Genomic DNA, 22,162 nt, shown 5'->3' with positions numbered 1-22,162 from the left:
GCCCCGCCGCCTGGCCAGAGCCAGTCACGCTGCCGCCACGCGGCCTGGCAGGAGCAGTGAGCCAGAGCGCTGGCGGCACATTGTGCTGAGAGTGCAGGGGAGGGGAGACAGTGGGGGAGGGCCCAGGGGCTAGCCTCCCTGGCCGGGAGCTAAGGGGCCGGGCCGGACGGTCCCGCGGGCCGGATGTGGCTGTGGGCTGTAGTTTGCCCACCTCTGGTCTACACAGTGGTATAAGCTCACACTCAGAGGACTCTCAACTGACCAAAACTGATTTTTATTCAGAGATTCCAAGGCCAGATGGTACAGTTGAAATCATCCAGTTTGACTTCCTGTATACCATAGGACATAGAACTTCTTCAGGGATGATGCATAGCAGATACCTCAGTGATATGCCCGCCATCTCTGACCAACTTTTAGAAGTGACTGAACCTCTGAAAGACAATTGCAAACATACAGCAATAGCCCTTTGTCCCCAACTTGGTCAGTCATACCAAAAGCTGCTGAGACACACAGCATAATCTGAAAGGAGAGCTGATCTTCTCAGAAGCCAAATCTAAGCAGAAGCAGATCATACATCACCCTTACATGCGTGATCTAACTCCAGCGGAATACCAGAACCTAGACTGACATTTAAGTCATCATGGTTGTCCTTTAAAAAAAAAAAAAAAAAATCCCCAGAACCTCTCTGTCACACACTGACACTCCAAGCTATAGCCACCCTTGGGATGAAGGCAAACAACCAACCTCTCCCCCCGCCAGCAATAAATATAAAGGGGTCCTCTACCTCTTCAAAAAAAGCCTCTCATCCTTATCCATATGACCACCTTCAGTACACATCACGACAACCTCAACCAACCAAATATTACTTCTACATCTTTGTACTGATAATGAAAGCGGATGCAATTAATACATTTTTCATCAAATTTGGTCCTGGGACATGTGTCTCCAAATTCCACAGTGGATACCAGATCTTGGGGGGTACAATATCTTTACAGCTCTGAAAGCCTAAAAAGGAGAAGATGAAAAGTCAACTTTGTTGAATCCAACATATCCCATAAATGCCATGTGTACTTTGGTAATGCTTAATTCAAGGGATGCTCCATTGTGTTATAAAGCTTAGAATCTTTGGAAAGTGCGTCTTATTGGGCTTCCAAAAGCACTATTAAGTACCAGGCATTATTACATCACGTCAACAAACCTAAGATGTAGAGCATCTTCACCCTGATCAGTTTCAATCCTCATTCTTATACCTGAGGTACTATCCTCTCCAATCTCTAGCAGCTGACTTAGCTGTAGAAAGGTTTTTGTTTGCCAGAAGCATATGGACTATCAAACGCAGGAGGCTTAAAGCTTATTCCAGTGACAAAGAACAGAGTCAATGTTGGGATAGACTAAAACATGATTTATACAGTTCAATATCTAAAAACAAAAGTGTCTCTCTAAATGGCCCTCGGTACCCTGACCTCAAATACAATCCCCTTGTTTAAAATGAAACATGGAACAGTTAATAAGACTAACCAAAACAAGGAGAAGCCATTCAACTGAAGCAAAAAACCCTCATCTCACAGAGACCCTCCCTTTCTTCTTTTTCCCGCACCCCCAATGCCTGATAAAAATGGCATACTTTGATGGTCAACAAGTTCACGCTATTTTGGGCTGGGAGAATGATCAAGTGAATAAAAAAGTCCAGGGCCCCTTACAGAATATGTCCTGCCAGCAACTCCCTCATATTTAGAACAACGGGCTCCAGCTCAAGCATCTCTGCTGATCGCTGCTGCAGCAGTGTCACACAAGAAGAGAAGCCATCTGTCTGACAGGAAGATCCCAAGCCATTTATGTCTTTATAGGTCAAAACCAACACCCTGAATTTCCGCCCAAAAACCAACAGTGCAGATTCCACAGAGTACTGATGCAAGCGGCAGATATCGCCAAACCTTATTTTGTTTTGGCAGGGGGAGGGGGATACATTCTTGCCAAAACTGCTCAAATGTCTTAGGAGTATCATAGTGAGTTACATGTGACAGGGATAGAAAAAACTGTTTTTTTTCCTCTAATGCGTAGGTCTAAATTATCCTACAGTGCTGAATCCTCATGAAGCAATGGATGTAATGTAAGTTTCACTGTTTCATTAGACCAGAACTCCTCCGGCAACATCAGTTACCAGTGAGCTTTCCTGCATACATCTGTAGTAAGAAGAACTGAAATAGAGGGGATGGAAGTATAGGCACTCTTATTATATATGGAGCCACACCAACAAACATTAGCAGGCATAGTTATCTCCCTGTATTGGGCTCTTCCGATTCCAATCTAATATTTTTCTGTGGAGAAGTGAATAATGTTCTTTACCACTTTTCTCCAAAACATCTAAAGTATGCATTACAAACACTAGTTACTCTCAACAATCTTGTGAGCTAGGCAAAAATGTTAATCCTAATTTACCAATGAGGAAACTCAGGAGGAGAAAGACAAGCTGAAAGTCACAAAAAGTATGTATCTGGGTCAAGAGTGGCACTCCAATCTCCTGACTTCAAATCCTGTGCCTTAGCCACAAGCTTACAAGTATTTACTCCGTTGTTTTTTGTTGCTTGTTTGGTTTTTTGTTTGTTTGTTTTTTACTTTTTGTTCCTTCCTTAGAGCTTGCAGATCTGAACACTAATTCTATCATGCTCTAAAAAAATAAAGGGAGAGAGACTGGGACAAACCGGGGGGGACTGCGCACAAGGGTCTAACCACTAAAGAATCCTCACCTCAGAACCTGGAATAGAATTCATGATTCCTGAGTCTCACCACTCTTCTTTCAGCAAGCAGCTGGGAAAGCCACTGGTAAAACGTGCCTCATCTCCCTCTAGCAGGTGGCCCATGTAGACAATAAACTTGCTACTGCTATCAATTACTCCATTAGCTCAAGTAGCAGATGTCTGTGCTGTGGATCTAGAGGTTCCAATGCTGATCAGTCACGTGGGAGTCAATATGGTTCAACATGATGGAATTTGTTGAATTTTTCCTAATTTCCCTTTTTAAACATGAATGAAGTTAAACAAATTTTAAGGTTACAAAGTCAAGCATGCAAAAGTAGGCAAATGCCAAAATCACAGTTGCCATGCAGACTTAGTTCTGCCCCCTTGTGTGTAGTCTCAGTAAGAGTCTAAAACTGTGTCATGACATACTGTACGTTTTTCCAAAGGAGCCCTGCCTCATTGAGTGCCCAGGACTTTTTTATTAAGAGGGCTGCTCTAAGTTGCTGTCACTGATTTTCTGGGGTACTATTTCACAATTTCAAGAATAAATGATACACATTCAAGTTCAGTTTTCACCTTGTCATCCCTCTTCCCCCATAAGAAAAGACAAGACAAACATTTGAATGTTTTTTGTCAGGCACAGTGAAGTCTGATAGACAAAAGAGAGAGGGAAAACGTTTCTCTTTTAGAAGTCTAAACGATTTGTCAGTTAACACAGAAAAATGGGTATTTCTGTTACATTACGTTCTAATTGACGCTCAGATTTGCTTTTCATAAGTGTAGTAAATCATGTAAAATCTTTCATATTGCAGAATTACATCTGAAAGAAACATTAAACTAAAACTTCTTTTTTGTAAGAATATCCGTATAACAAACTGTTTACATAAATACGCGAAACTGAACAGAACAACTTTACACAACGTTAACGCCACCATACTACATACATGCAACACCTACCTTAGCATCATCTTCATTGAAGAGTGAGCACCAGGGAGAATTCACATTTTTAATAGCTAACTCGAACGAACAGGTAAAAAAAGCAACTTGAACCAAATCTGTAATAAATCCAAATAAATAAGTGACAGATGACAATTAAGTTTATTTGCTCTCTACCACCCACTCCCAGCATCGCCCTCCTATTATGAGGAAGAATATAAACAAGAATATAAAATAACAGCCAATCCAGAGCCCAAACACATAATGTATGCTAAGGCTCCAATTTTGCACTATGGGCCTACTCAAATGTATATATGATCAGGGCCTTAGTTTGTAAGCCTTTCACAAGGCAGGGACACGTGAGTGTAACCATCACCTGTTTAGTAATTTACATCTACAGGTGTGTATTATTATTATAGTCGACAATAGTTACAAGATATAGAAATAAGGCTATGTTTACTCCCTTGTTATTGGGCTATTAGATGGCAAGAACAAATGCACTACTTTTCTGATTTAAGACAGCAAGTCCAACTCAATTCTTTGCAAGTTTCACGTAGAAAAAAAAAATCTACATCTTACAAAATTATAGTAATCTCTTACATTCTCTCTGAATGACCCCATAGGCTTGCACAAAATTCCTTTATTAGGCAGAACGCAGTGCCAGCTACTCTAAACATTCTTATTTTAGCAACTACTTGTCCACTTACAATTTAGCTGAAGGTACAAGGATTCTGAATGCATCAGTTATTTCAGTAGCAGCAAAGGCAACTCGTGCATTTTGTTATGACATTCTAAAATAAGAGTTTCTATAAAAATTTGCATAGAAGATGGAATTTAATACAGGAGAGCTTCAATGTGGAAAACAAAAACATTTACCACATTATACCAGTTTTAGTTTAGACTATGAGCTGTGCCTTTTCTTCAAGAGAAGAACATTTTGAGAAGTATTCATTCAACCTGTATCACGTTAATATGTCCTGTGGGCTAAATGGGAAGGGTTTTTCTACAGTAGTTCTCTGACTGTTCACTAACAATGAATATTCATTATCACAATACTGTATTTAAGAAATTTAAGTTAACACAAGTAAAGAGGAATAAAACTAGAATTTGTATGTGATTTGGTAAAACTATACTTTTTTCCTTAAAAGTAATCCAGAATTGTGGGTTCCTTTGTATCTTTGGTCCTTCTGCCAGAAGGGTTCCTCAATTAAACTGTTAAAACTCGTTCTTTGTGACTTTGTATTACAACATTTGTGTCAGGGTACATTACCCACGTTGGCTTTGGTAAACGAAGTAATTCTTAAAAGCTGTTCTTTTCAAATAGTGATATGACATGCTGTCTTCACTAATCTTTCCAAAGGCCTATAAAAGAGCATTTTAAACTATTTGTTCTTCATAACTATCTGAAGATCCTAGAAAACAACATTTATGAAAGTTAAGGAATAAAAAAACAGAATAAGTACACTACCTGCATTTAAGTCACGCACTGGTACACACAAGGTAGCCGCAATTTTTTCCAAAACCTTTTTCATCTCAGGACCCTGTTTGAAGGCATCCACTTCGTACATAGCTGTAGCGTTCTCTTCTACACAGGTTACAAACTTCTCACAATGATCAAAGAACCTCATTAATTTGTCATTAATCTTAGTCGTCTCATTCTCAATATCTGAAAGGAAAAACAATTCTTAATGGAAAACCCCTACAATACACACAAAAAACAAACAATTTAAAGAATTCACTTCCAGATTTTACAAAAGTTGTTCTGGGGACTGAATGGGGAGTCAACATGTCAGATAGCCTAATTTATAACAAAAAACAAGATAACGTCAGAATTAAGAGGTTAATTATAATCTATTAGATTTAAACGCTGTCCAGAATAAGACAAATGGAAAACTACATTAGCTTCAATTGTATGTATTTCAAACAGGGCTCTAACATTGCTTTCCCTGATACGTAAAGAGATTCTATTGCAGGGGTGGGCAAACTTTTGGCCTGAGGACCACATTGGGTTTCCGAAATTGTATGGAGAGCGGGTTAGGGGAGGCTGTGCTTCCCCAAACAGACAGGCGTGGCCCGGCCCACACCCCTATGTGACGCCCTCTGCGTCTCGCCCCCTGACTGCCCCCGCCCCGGGACTCCTGCCCCATCCATCCCTCCCTGTCCCCTGACCTCCCGTCCCTGTCTGCCCCCATCCAACCCCTCCTCTCATTCCTGACTGCCCCCGCCCTGGGACCCTTGCCCCATCCAACGACCCCTTCTCCCCGACTGCCCCCGGCACCTCTGCCTGCCCTCCGCCACCCATCAACCCCCCCTCTCCTTCACCCCGAACTCCCCTGCCCTCGATCCAACCCTGCCTGGGGGCCCCTTACCGCGCTGCCTGGAGCACCGGTGACTGGCTGCGCTGCCCAGAGCGCCAGGACAGGCCCGTGCTGCCTGGCTGGAGCCAGTCACACCACCGCGCAGAACAGAGCACCGGAGCAGGCCGTGGCTCTACAGCTGCGCTGTCCGGCAAGAGTTCGCAACCCCACCACCCAGAGCATTGCACCAGCAGTGCAGTGAGCTGAGGCTGAGGGGGAACAGCAGGGGAGGGGCCGGGGGCTAGCCTCCGGGGCAGTAGCTCAGGGGCAGGGCAGGAGGATCCTGTGGGCCGGATGTGGCCCGCAGGCCGTAGTTCGCCCACCTCTGTTCTATTGAGAACCATGCTAACCAAACTACTCTTAAGATTATATCTGCCCTATAATGGAAACATTTTCCTCTCTACCTACTACTACAACAACATTTTAAAACAAAATTTATCACAGGTCTTTAGAGCTGGAGAAGACACTGGAGAGACAATGGCAGATGAGTGATCCTAGAGAAGATTGTTTCAAGGACAGGTGGCTTCCTTTATGCAGTGGTGGGTGTTACGCCTCCTCCCCTTGTGTGCGTGTGTGAGGAGGGGGAAGTTCTGTTTCTGCATCCCACACTCCACTTGTGTCTTGGGGCACCAACGTGAGTCCCAGGCAGAGTTTCACCTTACCCCCACCCCCAGGCCAGTCCCAGGCAGGGCTCCACTTTACCTGCGCCAGTGGTGTATGCTGGGGGCCCCCAGGCCAGTCCCCACCTTAGCCCTCCCCTTCATCATGTGTGCGCTGGGGTCCCCCAGGCCAGTCCCACACAGGACTCCTCTTCAGCCCCCTGTGTGTGCGCTGGGGGCTCCTAGTCCAGTCCCGGGCAGGGCCCCACCTTAGCCCCCCACCCCCTGAGTGTTGGGGGCAGGTAAACCAGTAGCTGCGCCACTGGTGTACGCTGAGGCCCAAAGGCCCCCAGGCCAGTTCCGGGGCGGGCCCCACTGTATTCCCCCCACCACCTCGTGTGTGTGCCGGGGCACCCAGGCCAGCCTCTCCCGCTCCGTTACCTCTGGCCGGGGGCTGCCGCTGCAGGGCCAGCTGCAGCCCCTTGCGGAAGGCGGCGCTGCTGTCCACGCACCGGTGCTTGGAGCTGCTGGCGAAGGCGAAGCGGCGCTGCGGCGACAGCAGGCCCGGGAAGCGGGCGGCCAGACGCCAGGCCAGCTGCTCCATGTCGAGGCGGCCCTTGGGCGCCAGCTTCCCGTCCATGTCGGGCTGGTACCACATGTCCCAGCGGGCGAGCCGCTGCGCGGCGGGGCACGGCCGCTCCTGGCTGCGGAGCAGGCGGTGCAGCTGGCCCAGCTTGCGGATCTGCTTCTCGGTGGGGAAGCGTGTGCCGTGGCGGATGAGGGCGCGGAGCTGCAGCGGGGCGCAGGCGGCGGAGGGCAGCAGGTATCCCGGGTCCGGGGGCCCCAGGGAGAGAGGGTCCCGCAGCAGGTGCTGATTCACCTCCTCGTACCGGGACTTGGTCCCGAAATAGCCGCTCAGCAGGGACATGGCAGCCGCCGCCGCCCTCTCCTGCGCGAGGGAGACGCGGAGCAGCAGCAGGAGCACCGGCAGCGAGCGGCGCCCCGGCAGGGGGCCGCGGAAGCAGCTCGCCATGGGGAGACCAGCGGCAGCGGCTCTGCACAGACACCCGGGCAGGGGAAACTGAGCCTTCCCTGAGGGGGGGACTCTGGACCGGGCTCTGCAGCGGAGCGGGGAGGGGCTTGCACCGTGACAGAGAGCGGGCCGGGAACCCGCTATTATGCTCCGCCCTGTCCCGGCCTCCTGGCCGCTGCCTTCCGTGGTTCAGCCAGGCCGAGGTGGGAGCTACCCTCCGGCAGGATGATCACCGGCTCCCTCAATAACCTTTGCCGCTGGAAGGGAGGGTCCGGTTGTAAAAATGGCTCCCGCCCCCGGCTGCTGCCTAGTGCAATGGTTTTCACACTTTTATTTCTGGGGGGCCCCAGTTGAAGAAAATTGTTGATGCCTGCGACCCAACGGAGCTGGGGATGAGGGGCTGGGGTGTGCGAGGGGTTGGGGTGTGGGGATGAGGGATGTGGGGTAGGGCCAGGAATGAGGGGTTCAGGGTGCGGGAGGGGGCTCTGGGCTGGGCAGGGGCTTTGGGGTGCAGGAGGGGCTCCGGCTTTAGGGGGGGCTCAGCGCTGGGGCAGGGGATTGGGGTAAGGGGTTAGCTCCGGCGGCTCCTGGTCAGCGGTGCAGCCGGGGTGCAGAGTCAGTCTTCCCTTCTGTCCTGGCACCGCGGACCACGCTGTGCCTGGAGCGACCCGCAGTAGGTCCAGCTCCTTGGTGGAGGCACGCAAGCGGGCCAGTGGGAGTGCGGAGCAAGTGCTCAGGCTGGGGGCAGCGTGCAGAGCCCCTTGGCCCCCATGCCTAGTAGCCGGACCTGCTGTGGGCCGCAGGGCCGGTGCAAGGATGTTTTGCGCCCTAGGCGAAACTTCCACCTTGCACCTCCCCTCCGCCCTGACGTGCCCCCCCCTTCCAGCAGCTCCCCGCTGCCCTCCTCCGCCCTGAGGCGCCCCCCACCGCGGCAGCTCCCCGCCGCCCCCTCTCCCCTCGGGGGGCCGTGTGGCAACTCCCCCCCTTCCCTCAGCCCAGGGAGCTGTGTGGCAACGCCCTGCAACAGCTCACCTCTGCTCCGCCTGCTCCCCGAGCACACCGCCGCCACCGCTTCTCCCACTTCCCAGGCTTGCAGCGCCAATCAGCTGTTTGGCACACAAGCCTGAGAGGGAGAGAAGCAGAGCGGGGTGGCGCGCCTAGAGGAGGAGGCGGAGCAGAGGTGAGCTGGGGCGGGGAGCGGTTCCCCTGTGCGCCATACTTCCCCCCCGTTACTTGCTACAGGTGGCCCTCCCCTCGCCCAAGCTCACCTCTGCTCCACCTCCTTCCCGGAGCGCGCTTTTGGCTGCCCCCAACCACTTGGCGCCCTAGGCAACCGCTTAGTTCGCTTAGTGGTTGCACTGGCCCTGGCTGGCCGTTTACAGGGCGCAGTGCTGTGTCGGAACGGGTAGCTGGGCAGCACCGCCGACGGGACTTTTAACATCCCAGTCGGGGGTGCTGACCACAGCGACCCAGTGCCTTACATGCCGCAACCCGCACTTTGAAAAACACTGGCCAAGAGCACCGAAGCCAGGCTACCCCCAGGGCCATACCCACATTCTGGGTTTGCTGGGTAGTGGGGAACGGAGGAAAGACCATAACTGTCTGCCCCTGCTCTTGATAACGCGTCAGTCAAACCCCACTCCCAGGCCCAGTCATGAAACTGAAAACTGAAAAATCAAGACATTATAAATAAACAAACAAACCAACCAGCGAGGAGGGTGACTTATTCCACCTTCTGGTTTTTGAGAAGTTAGGAGGAAAGCCACTCATCCCCCCACTTCTGCTTAATCCTGTCAGCTTCAAAATTCAAGCAACCAAAAAGCTGGAATCCTCACTGGCTGCTTGGAAAAGGGTGCCAATTACCCTCTCCATGTCCCTCCCTCCCCACCCAGCTTGTGCTACTCTCCAGTCTCCTTCCACGTTCCTTACCTTCCTTCTGTATGATCGCAGCTCTTTTGTCTACACCCTAAAGGTGTCCCCAGGACTTCTCTGAGCTGCCTGGCTTCTGTCTGGACCGGAAGCTAGTTTCATTGGCCATATCCATAGTGGCTGCTGACGGGGAGGCTCTCCTTGTAGAACTCCTGCTATTCAGCCTACACCTTCATGTGCAGGTGGTGGAGTCCCCCCTTGGTGCACCAGAGGTTGGCCCTGACTTGTGTTACCAGACTCAGAGACTTTCTGGACTATGGTCTGACAGACTGGGTGGACTCCATGGCACTTGGACAGGTCATGGGGTTGTCCCCTCGGTTCTTTCCCTTTAGCATGTTCCAGGAGATGAGGTACCCCTGCTTCTCTCCCTTTTCTCAAGCAGGCCCTGCGGGAAAGTGCTCCCCCACCTCTCACCCTGGACCTCTGGAGCTCATTGTTGGCCGACTGACCCACGAGCCTTCCTGGCGAGGCCCAATGCATCACCTGAATCAGCCGAACACCATCCAGCCAGTCCATCTACAAACTGCACATAGACAACATCTGTACACACTCATGCCACATACTATCTACTTCCTTGCCCTTTTGTCCCATGCTGATGTCAAGTGATGGGACTTGCTGCATCTGTGGAGGGCAGGGAGCTCCAGTGGAGTAGTCTTTACTCCACTCTGGTTCCATGGTCACTGGAGATATTAACTGTCATTCCTTCATGGAGTCATGTGCACCTGATGCTGTTCAAGGAATCCCAACACCCATCCCTTCTGCGGCAAGAGGGAGACCCTGATGTAGAATGCATCAGGATGCATTCCCTCTTCCAGCTCCTCTAGAACCTCATTGAGAGGTTCTGGCTGCACTTTTCCCCTCACTTCTTTATCCTCTCACATCCATGGTTTCATCAACCTCATCAGCCTCTTCCTGGCACTTGTCAAGACGGCCATCCACTAAACCAGGAATAGGAAGCTGAATGGCGTGCAGGGAAGGGCTCTGCAACTGTGGATCCTAGTTCTGGTCCCTCGTCCAATCACACCTCCAGGCAGAGTTTCTCTGGGCAGTGTCCACTGGCTCTTGAGACACCTTTGAGGAGCAGTCCAGAGTTCTCTGCTCAATGTCTCCTTCTAGATCCCTAATTTTTAATCTTTGACCCACACTCCTGTCCCTGTTTTCTCATTTGTTGTCCCAAGAAGTCATTTGGGATCAGTGGTTCCTCACCGAGGCCTGAGGGGGTGGGCATTTAGCCTTGGGTGGGTCAAGGCCCACCATATCCCAGATACCATAATAGGTACCTTCTTTCTGTCCCCATTTCCCTTTCCTTTTCTCCTCACAGTCTTCTACCCCACCCATTCTGTTTCTTGGCCACCCCCTATTCTGGTGCATCAACTCAGTCACCCACCTGCCCTTCTTTAGTCAATTCCTATTCTTCACATTCCCCTGCCCCTCAGTATCCCCACTACCCTCACATTCTTCTTTCTAGGGGGCCACAGGCCAAAGTGCTTCAGAGTTAAAGAAATTTCCCAGAATGCATGTGTGACATACTAATACCCTTGTATTGGCACCCTACACCCTATTGTACTAATCTTTGTTCAAAATATGCCTTGTAAGGTAATTAAATATTCATGGTAAATAGGCCCAATGGCTTGTGATGGGCTATTAGATGGGGTGAGATCTGAGTTACCCAGGAAAGAATTTTCTGTAGTATCTGACTGATGAATCTTGCCCATATGCTCAGGGTTTAGCTGATCGCCATATTTGGGGTCGGGAAGGAATTTTCCTCCAGGGCAGATTGGAAGAGGCCCTGGAGGTTTTTCGCCTTCCTCTGTAGCATGGGGCACGGGTCACTTGCTGGAGGATTCTCTGCTCTTTGAAGTCTTTAAACTACGATTTGAGGACTTCAATAGCACAGATATAGGTGTGAGGTTTTTTTTTGTAGGAGTGGTGGGTGAAATTCTGTGGCCTGCGTTGTGCAGGAGGTCAGACTAGATGATCATAATGGTCCCTTCTGACCTAAATATCTACGAATCTATGAATCACTTGAAAACTCATAATTTGTCAGTCATTATTATCCTGATTCAATGTTGACATATTTTATGTGATGCTATAATAGTAGCCTGTATGGTGTTATTAACACATTCCAAACCCCACAGCCCTGCCCAAATGGAAGATGGCAAACAGGTCTGTCCTAGACAAAGGAATGTGTGCTCTGCTTAATTTGCATTTAAGCAGTAAACAGAGGCAACAAAGAAAGCTCAAATGGGTGAGAAAAAGCCAGCAGGGAACATCATTCCCCATAGACTCTTTGTTTTCTAGTGCCCAGGTGGAAATGATTTCCAGGAGGGGGACTGAAATTATAAAAAGGAGGGGCAAACATCTGCCCAAGGCACCCCTTTCTATTCCCCCCCCCCCCCTTGCATTCCCTACACCTGAAGAGAAAAGGGAAAGAGTTGTTGGACTGTGGGGGAGGGATCTTGACCTACAGAGTTTGGTCAATAAGACTGCTGAAAGCATGTGGTGAGAAACTTTGCTTGAATCTAATATAGTTTGTTAAATTAGGCATTAGTAAATGTTATTGTTATTTTCCTTGTAACCATAGCTGAGTTTTATGCCTCATTACTTGAACTTACTTAAAATTCATCTATTTGTAGTTAATAAACTTGTTCTACTGTTTTATCTAATCCAGTGTGCTTAAATCAAAAGTTTCTGAATAACTATTTGAGATAATAAACTGGCATATTATTCTTGTTAGGGAATAACAGACTTGAAATATTTGTACTGTCTGGGAGAGGGCTAGGTAGGGCTTAAGTTCAGTCAAAGCTGTCCAGAGCAGAGCTCTGGTAAATATTTTCAAACCTGTGGGGCAGAAGCCCTGAGCCCCAGCGCCCCGCCGTGGGGCAGAAGCTCCCAGCCCCAGGGCTTTGGGAAATACTGTATAAGAATTTAAGCCCTGGTACAGGCTATGTTCCTGAATATGGGATGGGGGCAAAATGTGTTTAGTGTGAGAATGCTCTAGAGCAGTGGTTTTCAAACTGCAGGTCGCGACCCAGTACCGGGTCACGGAATGTAAGGCACTGGGTCGGGGCGGCTCTGGTCCACAATGCTGACTGGGCCGTTAAAAGTCCCATCAGCGGTGCTGCCCGGCTAAGACAGGCTAGTTCCTACCTGTTCTGCCCTTGCCCTGAGCATCGGCTCCGCACTCCCATTAGCCAGGAACCAGCCAATGGGAGCTGGGGGAGGGGGGGAGGCGGGGGCGCCTGTGTCCAAAAGGTGCGTGCAGCCGCTTGCATGCCTTCGCCTAGGAGCTGTACCTGCTGCTGGCCACTTCTGGGGCGCAGCTCAGTCCGCAGTGCTAGGACAGGCAGGAAGCCTGCCTTAGCATCCCTGCTGCGCCATTGGCTGGGAGCTGCCTGAGGTAAGCCTGTGCCCCAGTCCCCTGCTACAGCCCTGACCCCGCCCCAAACCTGGAGCCCTTTCCTGCACCCCAAACCCCTCATCCTGGCCCCCCCCAGAGTCTGCACCCCGATCCCAGAGCCCCAACCCCCTGCCCCATCGCAGAGCCCCCTCCCACACCCTGAACCACTCATTCCTGGCCCCACCCCGCAGTCCTCACCCCCGCACCCCAACCCTCTGCCCCAGCCCTGAGCCCGTCCCAAACCCTCATCCCCAGCTCCATTGGGTCATGAGTATTAACAATTTTCTTAAACTGGTTCGCCAGAAAATTTTTTTGAAAACCGCTACTCTACAGGGGAGACAGTGACATTTCAGAAAGTGGGAATACATAGGGACACTGCAGAGAGGAAAGTGTAGCAAAACTTGTGACAAAATTGCATGATATTCCACATCTACCATTAATTAAACACTTGTTTAATCCACCAAATGATCATCTACCCTCATGACACCTGTTATCGATAAGTTTACCAAGTGAGGGATTTACGGTGAGGACACGTGGCAAGCTTCATGGTCTGAAGAGACCGTGACAAATAGCTAGCTTGTCTGAAACCCCGCTCAGCGTCATATCAGGTTTGATTTACTGTGAAGGCAAGGGAGCTTTTCGAACCAGTTTTGTACCAGACATGGAATTTGTGCTTCAGAGGAACTTTGGTGGCATTTTAGAGACAGTCCATTATGTCAGTGTGGGCAGCCACAAACCTTGACCCACATTGTTGAGGACTGCAAAATTACTCAACTTCCTGGAGGTCTTTGTGCCTTGAAAAATGGTTGATGATAACTCTGTGGCTTGGGTTGATCTGATTGCCTATGCCAAATAAACTGCAAAATGCCTGGGCATGGGAACATTCCAGAAAAGAAGGCATGAGGGATGGAGCCCAAGAATGTCCCAGCACATTTGGGGTATGGGAACAATCCAGAAGGGATATTATGGAATGCATAGAGTGTGGGAATGTTCCAGAATGTCTGAAGCATTATGGAATATGGGAATATTCTGCCATGTCCTCTCGTTCACAACCAATGATTTCACGTACAGTATTTTTGTGTGAACAAGCACAGAAATTTGGTTGTTATGCGGACTCAATTGTCAAAAGTATAATTGGCATTCTTAGTACAGCACCAGGAGCAGAGTTTGTTTAGCTTGAGCTTCTGATTGCAGTTGCATGGCTTTCTTTGCAACAGCAAAGCCAAAATATTGAAGAGTTATTGGAATTATTAATATTTTGGAATGATCAGTAATACAGGGATATTACCACAAAACCATATTTATATCATGCATTTTAAAGGGCATTTAATGTTCTGTTTGAGAATTTTGTTTGGCAATTCCTTTAAATGGGCCTCCAAAAAAAATAAAATAAAATTGGGGTAGAATTCTGCATTCATATGCATGCACAAATTCCACTGACTCCTTATAAAAATTTACCCCTCCTATCCTATCAGCCGCCCAACATCTTGTCTTTGAACAGATTTGGAAGTAGTGAATAAAAGCAACTTCTTATGTTTTAGGTGGGTGACACACACACCAGTGAGGATAAAGAAACAAGGAGACCTGAAGGGATAAGTAACATGGGCAAGAAAATAAGAAAAATGAGATTCAGCCTGGATCTAAGTAATAGCAATTGGAATAATGAATTTTGCATGGAAAAGCAACACAAAGTAGAAATCCTGAAAAATGTAAATCAAGTTACTTTGCAATGTGTATAGCCCGATTTATTAATCATATCTTGATTACTTAAGAATTCCCAGTTATCATCTGAGGTTTGACAGGTTCTTGTCTTAAGATAAGGCCCAGTATTCTTAAAATTACTGTTTAGTTGGGAACCCTGATGTAAAGTAACACCCACACTTTAGGAAGAGTTCTGTATTCGTAATAATTTATTAATACATTTAGCAAAGTTACAAACACTCAAACCCCGCAAGGTAAAGAGAGATGATACAAAATATACACTTGAACATCCATATACTCACACCAGCCCTTGCAGAACAACCTAAAATGTTAGCCATTATCTTCCTCATCACCATTGGCCTGATCATCATTCTGGCACCTCCCGAGCACTAAATCTCTCTCTCCTCCTGTCCACAGGTTGGGATACAACTTTTATAATATGTTACGCTGATGCTACTCTGTCTAATGCATATTCAGTAGGGGTTTCTCCCCTCTTACGTATTTGTATTTCCTCATTCTACTAATGTTGGGGTGCACTTCTCCTATAGGTGAGTATATTAATGATCTCAACTTATTATCATATATGTCAATTTGTAGCCATTGTACTCTTGTGGTCAGAAATCTGCAGATGTTCCCATCCTAAAATATCAAAAAACTGGTGTTAGCTCATGTTCCTGTGGTTGGCTGGTGTTGTTAAAGACAAATTTCCCCCTTAAACACTCGAATTCAAGTTCCCCAAAATTTTGGGAATGTTAGGCCATTTATCTGTGCCAAAGTTCATAGGCCTCAAGTCTTATGCTAACTGCTGAAGCCAATGTCTTCCAGAATACAGGCCTGTAGGTTCCTTGTGTTATTGCTAAAGAAAGAATTGCTAAAGATAGCTCTATAGGCTACATGTGAGATGGTCACAAACATCTTCTCACAGAGTAATGAAAGTCTCTGTTAGGAGCAGCATACAGGTCCACAATGACACATCAGAGCTAACTTGGCACAAAGCCATATTACAGAAAGCAGTGCTGCTGGATAGCCAACTCTGGAAATGGAAGAACAAAGGGAGATAGCCCATGGCAAGCCCTGTTTACGGAACTAATGCTGCTCATTGATTACAAGGCAGAAATAAAGCTGTCTGCAAAAAAAGACAAAAACTACAACAAAAATCTGACCACGGATGAGCTAAAATGAATTGGGGCAATCCTTTCATTGCTGAACAGAACTCCAGCACACAGCTGATCTGTTACCCATTATGTCAATGCAGCAAAAACAAATCAGAGGTATGGTCAATTTAATAAAATCATTTCTACATTTCAGGCCCTAATCCATCCAGCCACTTAAGCACTTTATTAATTTTAATTACACAAGTCCTCCACATGAAGACCTAGATTTGCATGCGCATAATAATCTTGCATTTTATCTCTTATTCTCACTATGAACACCACCAGAAAAAACACTTGATCTCCTCCACTTTTCCACCACAAGCCAAAGGAACCAGGGGATCTCACCCTACTCTCCTATGTATAGAATTGGTTGAAATCTCCACTCTAACTCCTCATGTATCTCAGAGTTACAGTTGCTTGCACAACATTACTTCCTCTTTTTGTTTTATTTTATAAACTGAAGCTAATAATTTTTAACGTAATATTTTCAACCTTAATTATCTTAGGTTTCTTTGTCTAGGAATTTTACTTTAAAGTTTGATTTCCACACCCCCGATATTGGAGAAAGAGTTTTGGACAATCACTCCTTTTATATTTTCTTGTCTCCAAGTGACACTCCCCCAATCCTTTAAATTGTTGTTTCTTTCTATTTCTGTCTTCTGCCTCAATCTCTCCCCCTTTCTCTGGAGTTGAATGAGATACAGTCTTGTAATGCTCCGTGACACAGGTGGAGCTGCTCCATAGCACCCCTGCTGGGCTAAGTCTGGCACTGCAGGCACTCTCTACCTTGGTTTGCTTGGAGCAGTCTGTTTGGAACAGGATGGCCGGTGCCATAAGTTTAGCCTCAGTTTTTAAACAGTTAAATAATTAACTCAGAATTTGGCTGTCTGTGCCTTTAGAGAAACACTTATTTGTAGCACTTGAAGCCAAGGCTTTGACCAGTTTTGTTGGTTCCTCATTCCCAATTTGCCTGCCCTCTGAGAAGCTGCAGGGAAGTTTTCTTAACTGGCCTACTGGTTTTCAATTGGCCAGTGTGTTCTTTTGACTCTTCTAGGACTCTGGGGACTAAGTCTTGTGGGCAATCCAGCCTGAGTGGATTTTCCTTGAGCAGGGTGTGTGTGTGTGGCACCAAGTTGTACAATATGAGCATGAGGTCCTTGTTATAAAACATCACAGCTAAAGTGAACTACTTGTTACCAATATAAAAAAGGGTAACTAACATTTTTGGGGGAGCATGCCCCCCCCCCAGTCCCTCTGCAAGATGTTAGTCAATCTGCCTACTTCCAGCTTGGACCAACCTTTAGTGATTCTTGTTGTGAAGTGACATGCTATAGTCATGACCAATAGGTGGCTCAGAAATATTGATTTTCTTTTTTAAAATATTATTTTAAAACCCTTTATTTTCAATACACATCAGGTTTAAGGTAGATGGCATGTGTGATGCTCCCCAAGGATACCCAGGGTTGTGAGGCTACCTTGTAGGCTACCCTTAGGGTGAGGATACCTTGTCTGTGCCTACCATGGGCCAGCTCCATGACTCTCCTAGATACAGGTAACGTAAGTGCTCCGCTCTCAGTCCAAGAGTGCTCTGCTCTCAGTCCAAGAGTGCTCTCCTGTCCCTCATGCAGACTTGTGATAGGCATACTCCAACCCCTGAGTTCTCCGAGCATCCCTCTGTAATATCTAGCCTCTTATCCATTGGATGCTCATAGAATTGCCAGACTCCCAGTCCTCAAAAGGAAGAGTACACTGCAGCTTACTAATTAAGCCTCAGAATACAGCTCCACTTAATTCACAGCATTTAGGTTTGTTTAGCGAGAAAGCAAGTATAAGTTTGTTTAACAAAGAACAGAGATTTAAATGATAGCAAACAAAAATACTGGAAACAAAGGGTTACATATAAAATTAAATAAATAAATAAAATAACACACGTTTTAGAGCCTGATCTCAACAAAATGCCCTCTTGTTAAATGAGAGATACTGCTTCCCCAAAATCTTTCTCATAGTGCTTTGCAGCCAAGATGGCTGAGATCCTCTTTTCATGAGACCAAGACTGCTGGCAGGTTGTCCACGTAAAGAATGCCCAGGCACCCCTAGATATATTAGACCAGTCCCTTGTTCTTCACCTGTAAACAGTGTTTCCCTCCCTCCACCTCACTATTCACCCCTTCCTGTTCATTTCTTCTCTTGAAGTCACTGCACCCCCTTCATTAGCATTTGACTCGGATGCAAAAAGGACTTCAATTGTAAGACACACAATGGTCAGCCAGGGAGAAGAGTGTCTCCAGCCTCCTATCTGGTGGAAACTGTCTCAAGGCATGTCACCTCTGGGTGACCTCCTTTGATTTCATGGCTTTAAGAACATAATTCCCAATAGATATGCACATATCTCCTTATAGATAATCCACACATACATTTTGCCAATTATGACAATCAGGGTAACATGGGCTTTCAAGACATTCTTTGAAGGAGTATGTAAATACCAGATCCGGGGATCCCTGTAACCATTTTGCACTCTTCCAGTTGGGTTCAAGAGATTCTTGGGTCACAGCATCCGAATACTTGGCATGCAAGTGCTGTGCATTTGTGAAAATCCCTTTGAGAAATACACACAGGCAGCATGCATGCTATGCACTGGAATGACTCTCCTTAGTCCTGAAAGGAGCCAGCAGAAGTGATTTTCTAACACTAGAGCTTAGGATTTAGCAAACCAGCACCTTGCAATCACAAAGCACATTGCTGGGAATCTGTGGAAAGAAGTTTCAATTAATGCAGACATGCAGAGACTGCTTAGGCTACAAAGCTGACAAATTCAAACACAGACAAAGACAAAGGGATAAAAAGAGTCAGTTGCTCTGTGCACAGCAACCACCACCATCCCCATTTCCCACCTCCATTATCCAATTATCTCTTCTCAGTGTCTACTTTCAAATCCATCCTCAAAACTCTCTTTACCCTATGATGCCTGCAAAAAACTTGACGATGGTTAGGCAGCTGAGACCACTCCTACCAAGTTGACCTATACTATCTTACTGTTTATTTGTACTCCCTCATCTGTCTACATTCATCTCTTGTATTTTACATAAATGACCAGCCCCTTGGGGCAAGGCCCATCTTTTTTCTATTTGTACAGCACCTAGCACAAAGGGACCTCTGTCCAGGACTACAGCTCCTAGGCATTACACTAATAGTGGTTCTAAGGCACCAGTTCAGGTACAGTGCTTGAAGGGAACACAGTAGATAAGCACCTGCAACATTAATCTGTTCATCTGGCAATGAATAGCGCAACTGTTCGGGAGGGTCTATCTAGGCAATATCCAGCAGTGGCATTATTATTTCAGAGTATGAGAAGGAGAAAGGGAATGCTGTTCTCACTCTTCCTGTTCTTACATCTTTCGAGCTGTCGATATACATTTGGCAGTAGCTTCCCCATTTATCACAAATGTATTGATTTGTTATAACTTGCACATTTAACACTCCCCTTTTTAATTTCATTATACAATCCTATATCTACCTCAAAAGGTATTATTTTTCAATTATAAACCATTTCCCCAGATCTATAGATTTTAATCTCTTAGGTCTTCATGTTCACTAAGATCCTTTTGTCCACGCAGGATATCTGTCCATGCTCTAACCCTACTTTCATGAGGCATTTTGAGTAGAGACTGGCCCATCTGGGCTTCCTGCCTTCTGCAGGTGGCAGCAGCTCCCACCACTTGGTGTAAGGGTGGAACATAAGGGAAAGGAAGTGCTCTCAGTAGTGTTGTGTGGCCTTAATTAATGTTTGTAAAATGTGTCAGAGCCCCAAAGAGGAAATAGTATAGTGCTGCAAAGTATAATTATCCCACAGAAGAATTTGGCTAAACCAGAACTTTGGTTCCACTGGAGATTGGAAAGGATGTGACATTTAGCAAAGTATGTCTCCCCACCAACCAGGATACGGATATTTAACATACATAATAAGGATTATTGTCTATAATGACATTGCCTTAAGAGTTTTTATTAGAGATTTACCTCCTAGGAGATCAGGTCTCTGACACAGCTAACGTGATTTTAAAATCAAAAGCGACTGACAAGTGATAATAAAGAGCTGCTCATTCAGACATCTAAAACTGCAAGGCTTTGGAAATACCTTCTCCTACCCTGGCATGGCTGATGTTGACACAAAGCTAGAGGGGAAGAATGAATATATCTTGTGCCATTTCTGGCAAATCAGAGGTGACACATAAATCAAAGTGATTGATAACAAAAACACCTTGGATGAAGGGAAAAAAAAAAGATTTTGAAAAATGGATGTGAATATTAGACCTCATGGATGTGTGATATGGAGAGGACTAGTTAGAGTACAGCAGGGAAAGTGCAAAGCAGCATGCTCTGCAATCCCTCAGCATACAGCTCTACTAGTGAGCCTCGCTTGATAAATAAAACCCAACCTGGTCTTCTAGTCCTGACTCCCCATACAGCGCCATCATTTGCACCTGTCAAGGTTCCTTCCCCACTCTGCACTCTAGGGTACAGATGTGGGGACCTGCATGAAAGACCCCCTAAGCTTATTCTTACCAGCTTAGGTTGAAAACTTCCCCAAGGTACAAACTTTGCCTTGTCCTTGAACCCTATGCTACCACCACCAAGCGTGTTAAACAAAGAACAGGGAAAGAGCCCACTTGGAGACATCTTCCCCCAAAATATCCCCCCCAAGCCCTACACCCCCTTTCCTGGGGAAGGCTTGATAAAAATTCTCACCAATTTGCACAGGTGAACACAGACCCAAACCCTTGAATCTTAAGAACAATGAAGAATCAATCAGGTTCTTAAAAGAAGAATTTTAATTAAAGAAAAGGTAAGAGAATCACCTCTGTAAAATCAGGATGGTAAATACCCTACAGGGTAATCAGATTCAAAACATAGAGAATCCCTCTAGGCAAAACCTTAAGTTACAAAAAGACACAAAAACAGGAATATACATTCCACTCAGCACAGCTTATTTTACCAGCCATTAAACAAAAGGAAATCTAACGCATTTCTAGCTAGATTATTTGCTAACTTTACAGAAGTTCTGAGTCTGCATTCCTGATCTGTTCCCGGCAAAAGCATCACAGACTCACAGACAGACCCTTCCCCCACGTCCCAATTTGAAAGTATCTTGTCTCCTCATTGATGATTTTGGTCAGGTGCCAGCGAGGTTATCTTAGCTTCTTAACCCTTTACAGGTGAAAGGGTTTTGCCCCTGGCCAGGAGGGATTTTATAACACTGTATACAGAAAGGTGGTTACCCTTCCCTTTATTTTTATGACAGCACCTGAGTCCTAACTTGCAACACACAATCCTGTTCCATTACTGCCCACACCCTAGCTCCACCTACACACCTCAGTCCTGATTTGCACTGGGGTCGGTCTTGAATGGTTAATTGTGGACAACTGTCACTTAAGGACTAAGCTGAGAGATAGGCAAACTCATTCTATTTATGATCTATGTTACATTTCAGTCTCCTCTTTAGAGGTCAGAAATAATCCAAATAATGATTGTAATAGTTATCAGCTAAATCAGCATCTCTTCTGGATTACATATGATAAAAAGTTTGACACCAAAGATGTACATTCTGGTAATCTTTGTCAAAATCTGGGAAAGGTGTTCAGTTAATTGCTTTTTTATTTCTATTTTCACACTCAAAATATATTTTTAGGAACATTTCCATGCCCCAAATGATTTTCCCTGGGTTCTGCTACCTTGATGAATACCTAACAGTGTTGGATCATATTAAAGAAGTTCTGTATTAAAATCACAAATGAGTTTGATTCCCCATAGTTTAAATTCCAGGGTATTACTAATGAAGAGGTCTCTTGGTTTTTGGTACTGTTTCTCTCCCTCTATGTGTGAAACTTGCAAGCTGCTAATTGTGTTAGTACATTTTAAGACAGAGTCTGTTCTCAAAGCAATTCACAGAGAGAGAGAGACCCAAAGCAATACTCTAACAACAGAAACAGCACCCAGAGACTCCCCGCCCTTTTGTTGTATTAACAATTGTGATTAAAATAGAGATAGAGGATGTATGTGGATGGATGCTTGGTGTGGATAATAACTGAATGATCAGGGAGGTGCCAGCCTAAGAATCCAGTGTCCATCGGCTGAAGAAGGCGTCAAGTGGAAATAACCAGAGGACCCCCAGAGGGCAGACTGGAATCCACCCAACAGCCTCAAGAATGGGAGAACCAAAGAACAAGATAACATCTGGCAGCACGGAGCCGTCAGGAATGTGCCATCTGCTGATTGATTCAGCAACAGCATGATGAAGCAATTCCCACAGACTGGCCTAGG

At 46.3% G+C, this 22,162-nt stretch overlaps 1 protein-coding gene across 4 annotated transcripts in view; it reads right to left on the bottom strand.

Moving 5' to 3' along the window:
* MINPP1 (multiple inositol-polyphosphate phosphatase 1) overlaps nucleotides 1-7,968 on the bottom strand; it is a 41,751-nt gene extending 33,783 nt beyond the window's left edge. Inside the window, exons 1-3 of one of the 4 annotated variants that reach the window (XM_007071583.4) lie at nucleotides 7,072-7,968; nucleotides 5,143-5,340; nucleotides 3,696-3,793 (exon numbers count right to left, since the gene is read on the bottom strand). In XM_007071583.4, the coding sequence (XP_007071645.2) occupies nucleotides 3,696-3,793; nucleotides 5,143-5,340; nucleotides 7,072-7,663 (888 nt within the window). In that variant the 5' untranslated portion in view covers nucleotides 7,664-7,968. The remainder of the gene's footprint in view (nucleotides 1-3,695; nucleotides 3,794-5,142; nucleotides 5,341-7,071) is intronic. The other 3 variants (XM_043550992.1, XM_043550991.1, XM_027833711.3) reach the window with 3 other exon arrangements.
* Nucleotides 7,969-22,162: the final 14,194 nt, after the last annotated feature.

This window comes from Chelonia mydas, chromosome 7 (assembly GCF_015237465.2).
Source record: "Chelonia mydas isolate rCheMyd1 chromosome 7, rCheMyd1.pri.v2, whole genome shotgun sequence".
NCBI classification, from domain to species: Eukaryota; Metazoa; Chordata; order Testudines; family Cheloniidae; genus Chelonia; species Chelonia mydas.
Note: the sequence above shows the minus strand (reverse complement) of the source record. Positions and strands in the feature narration are given on the sequence as shown.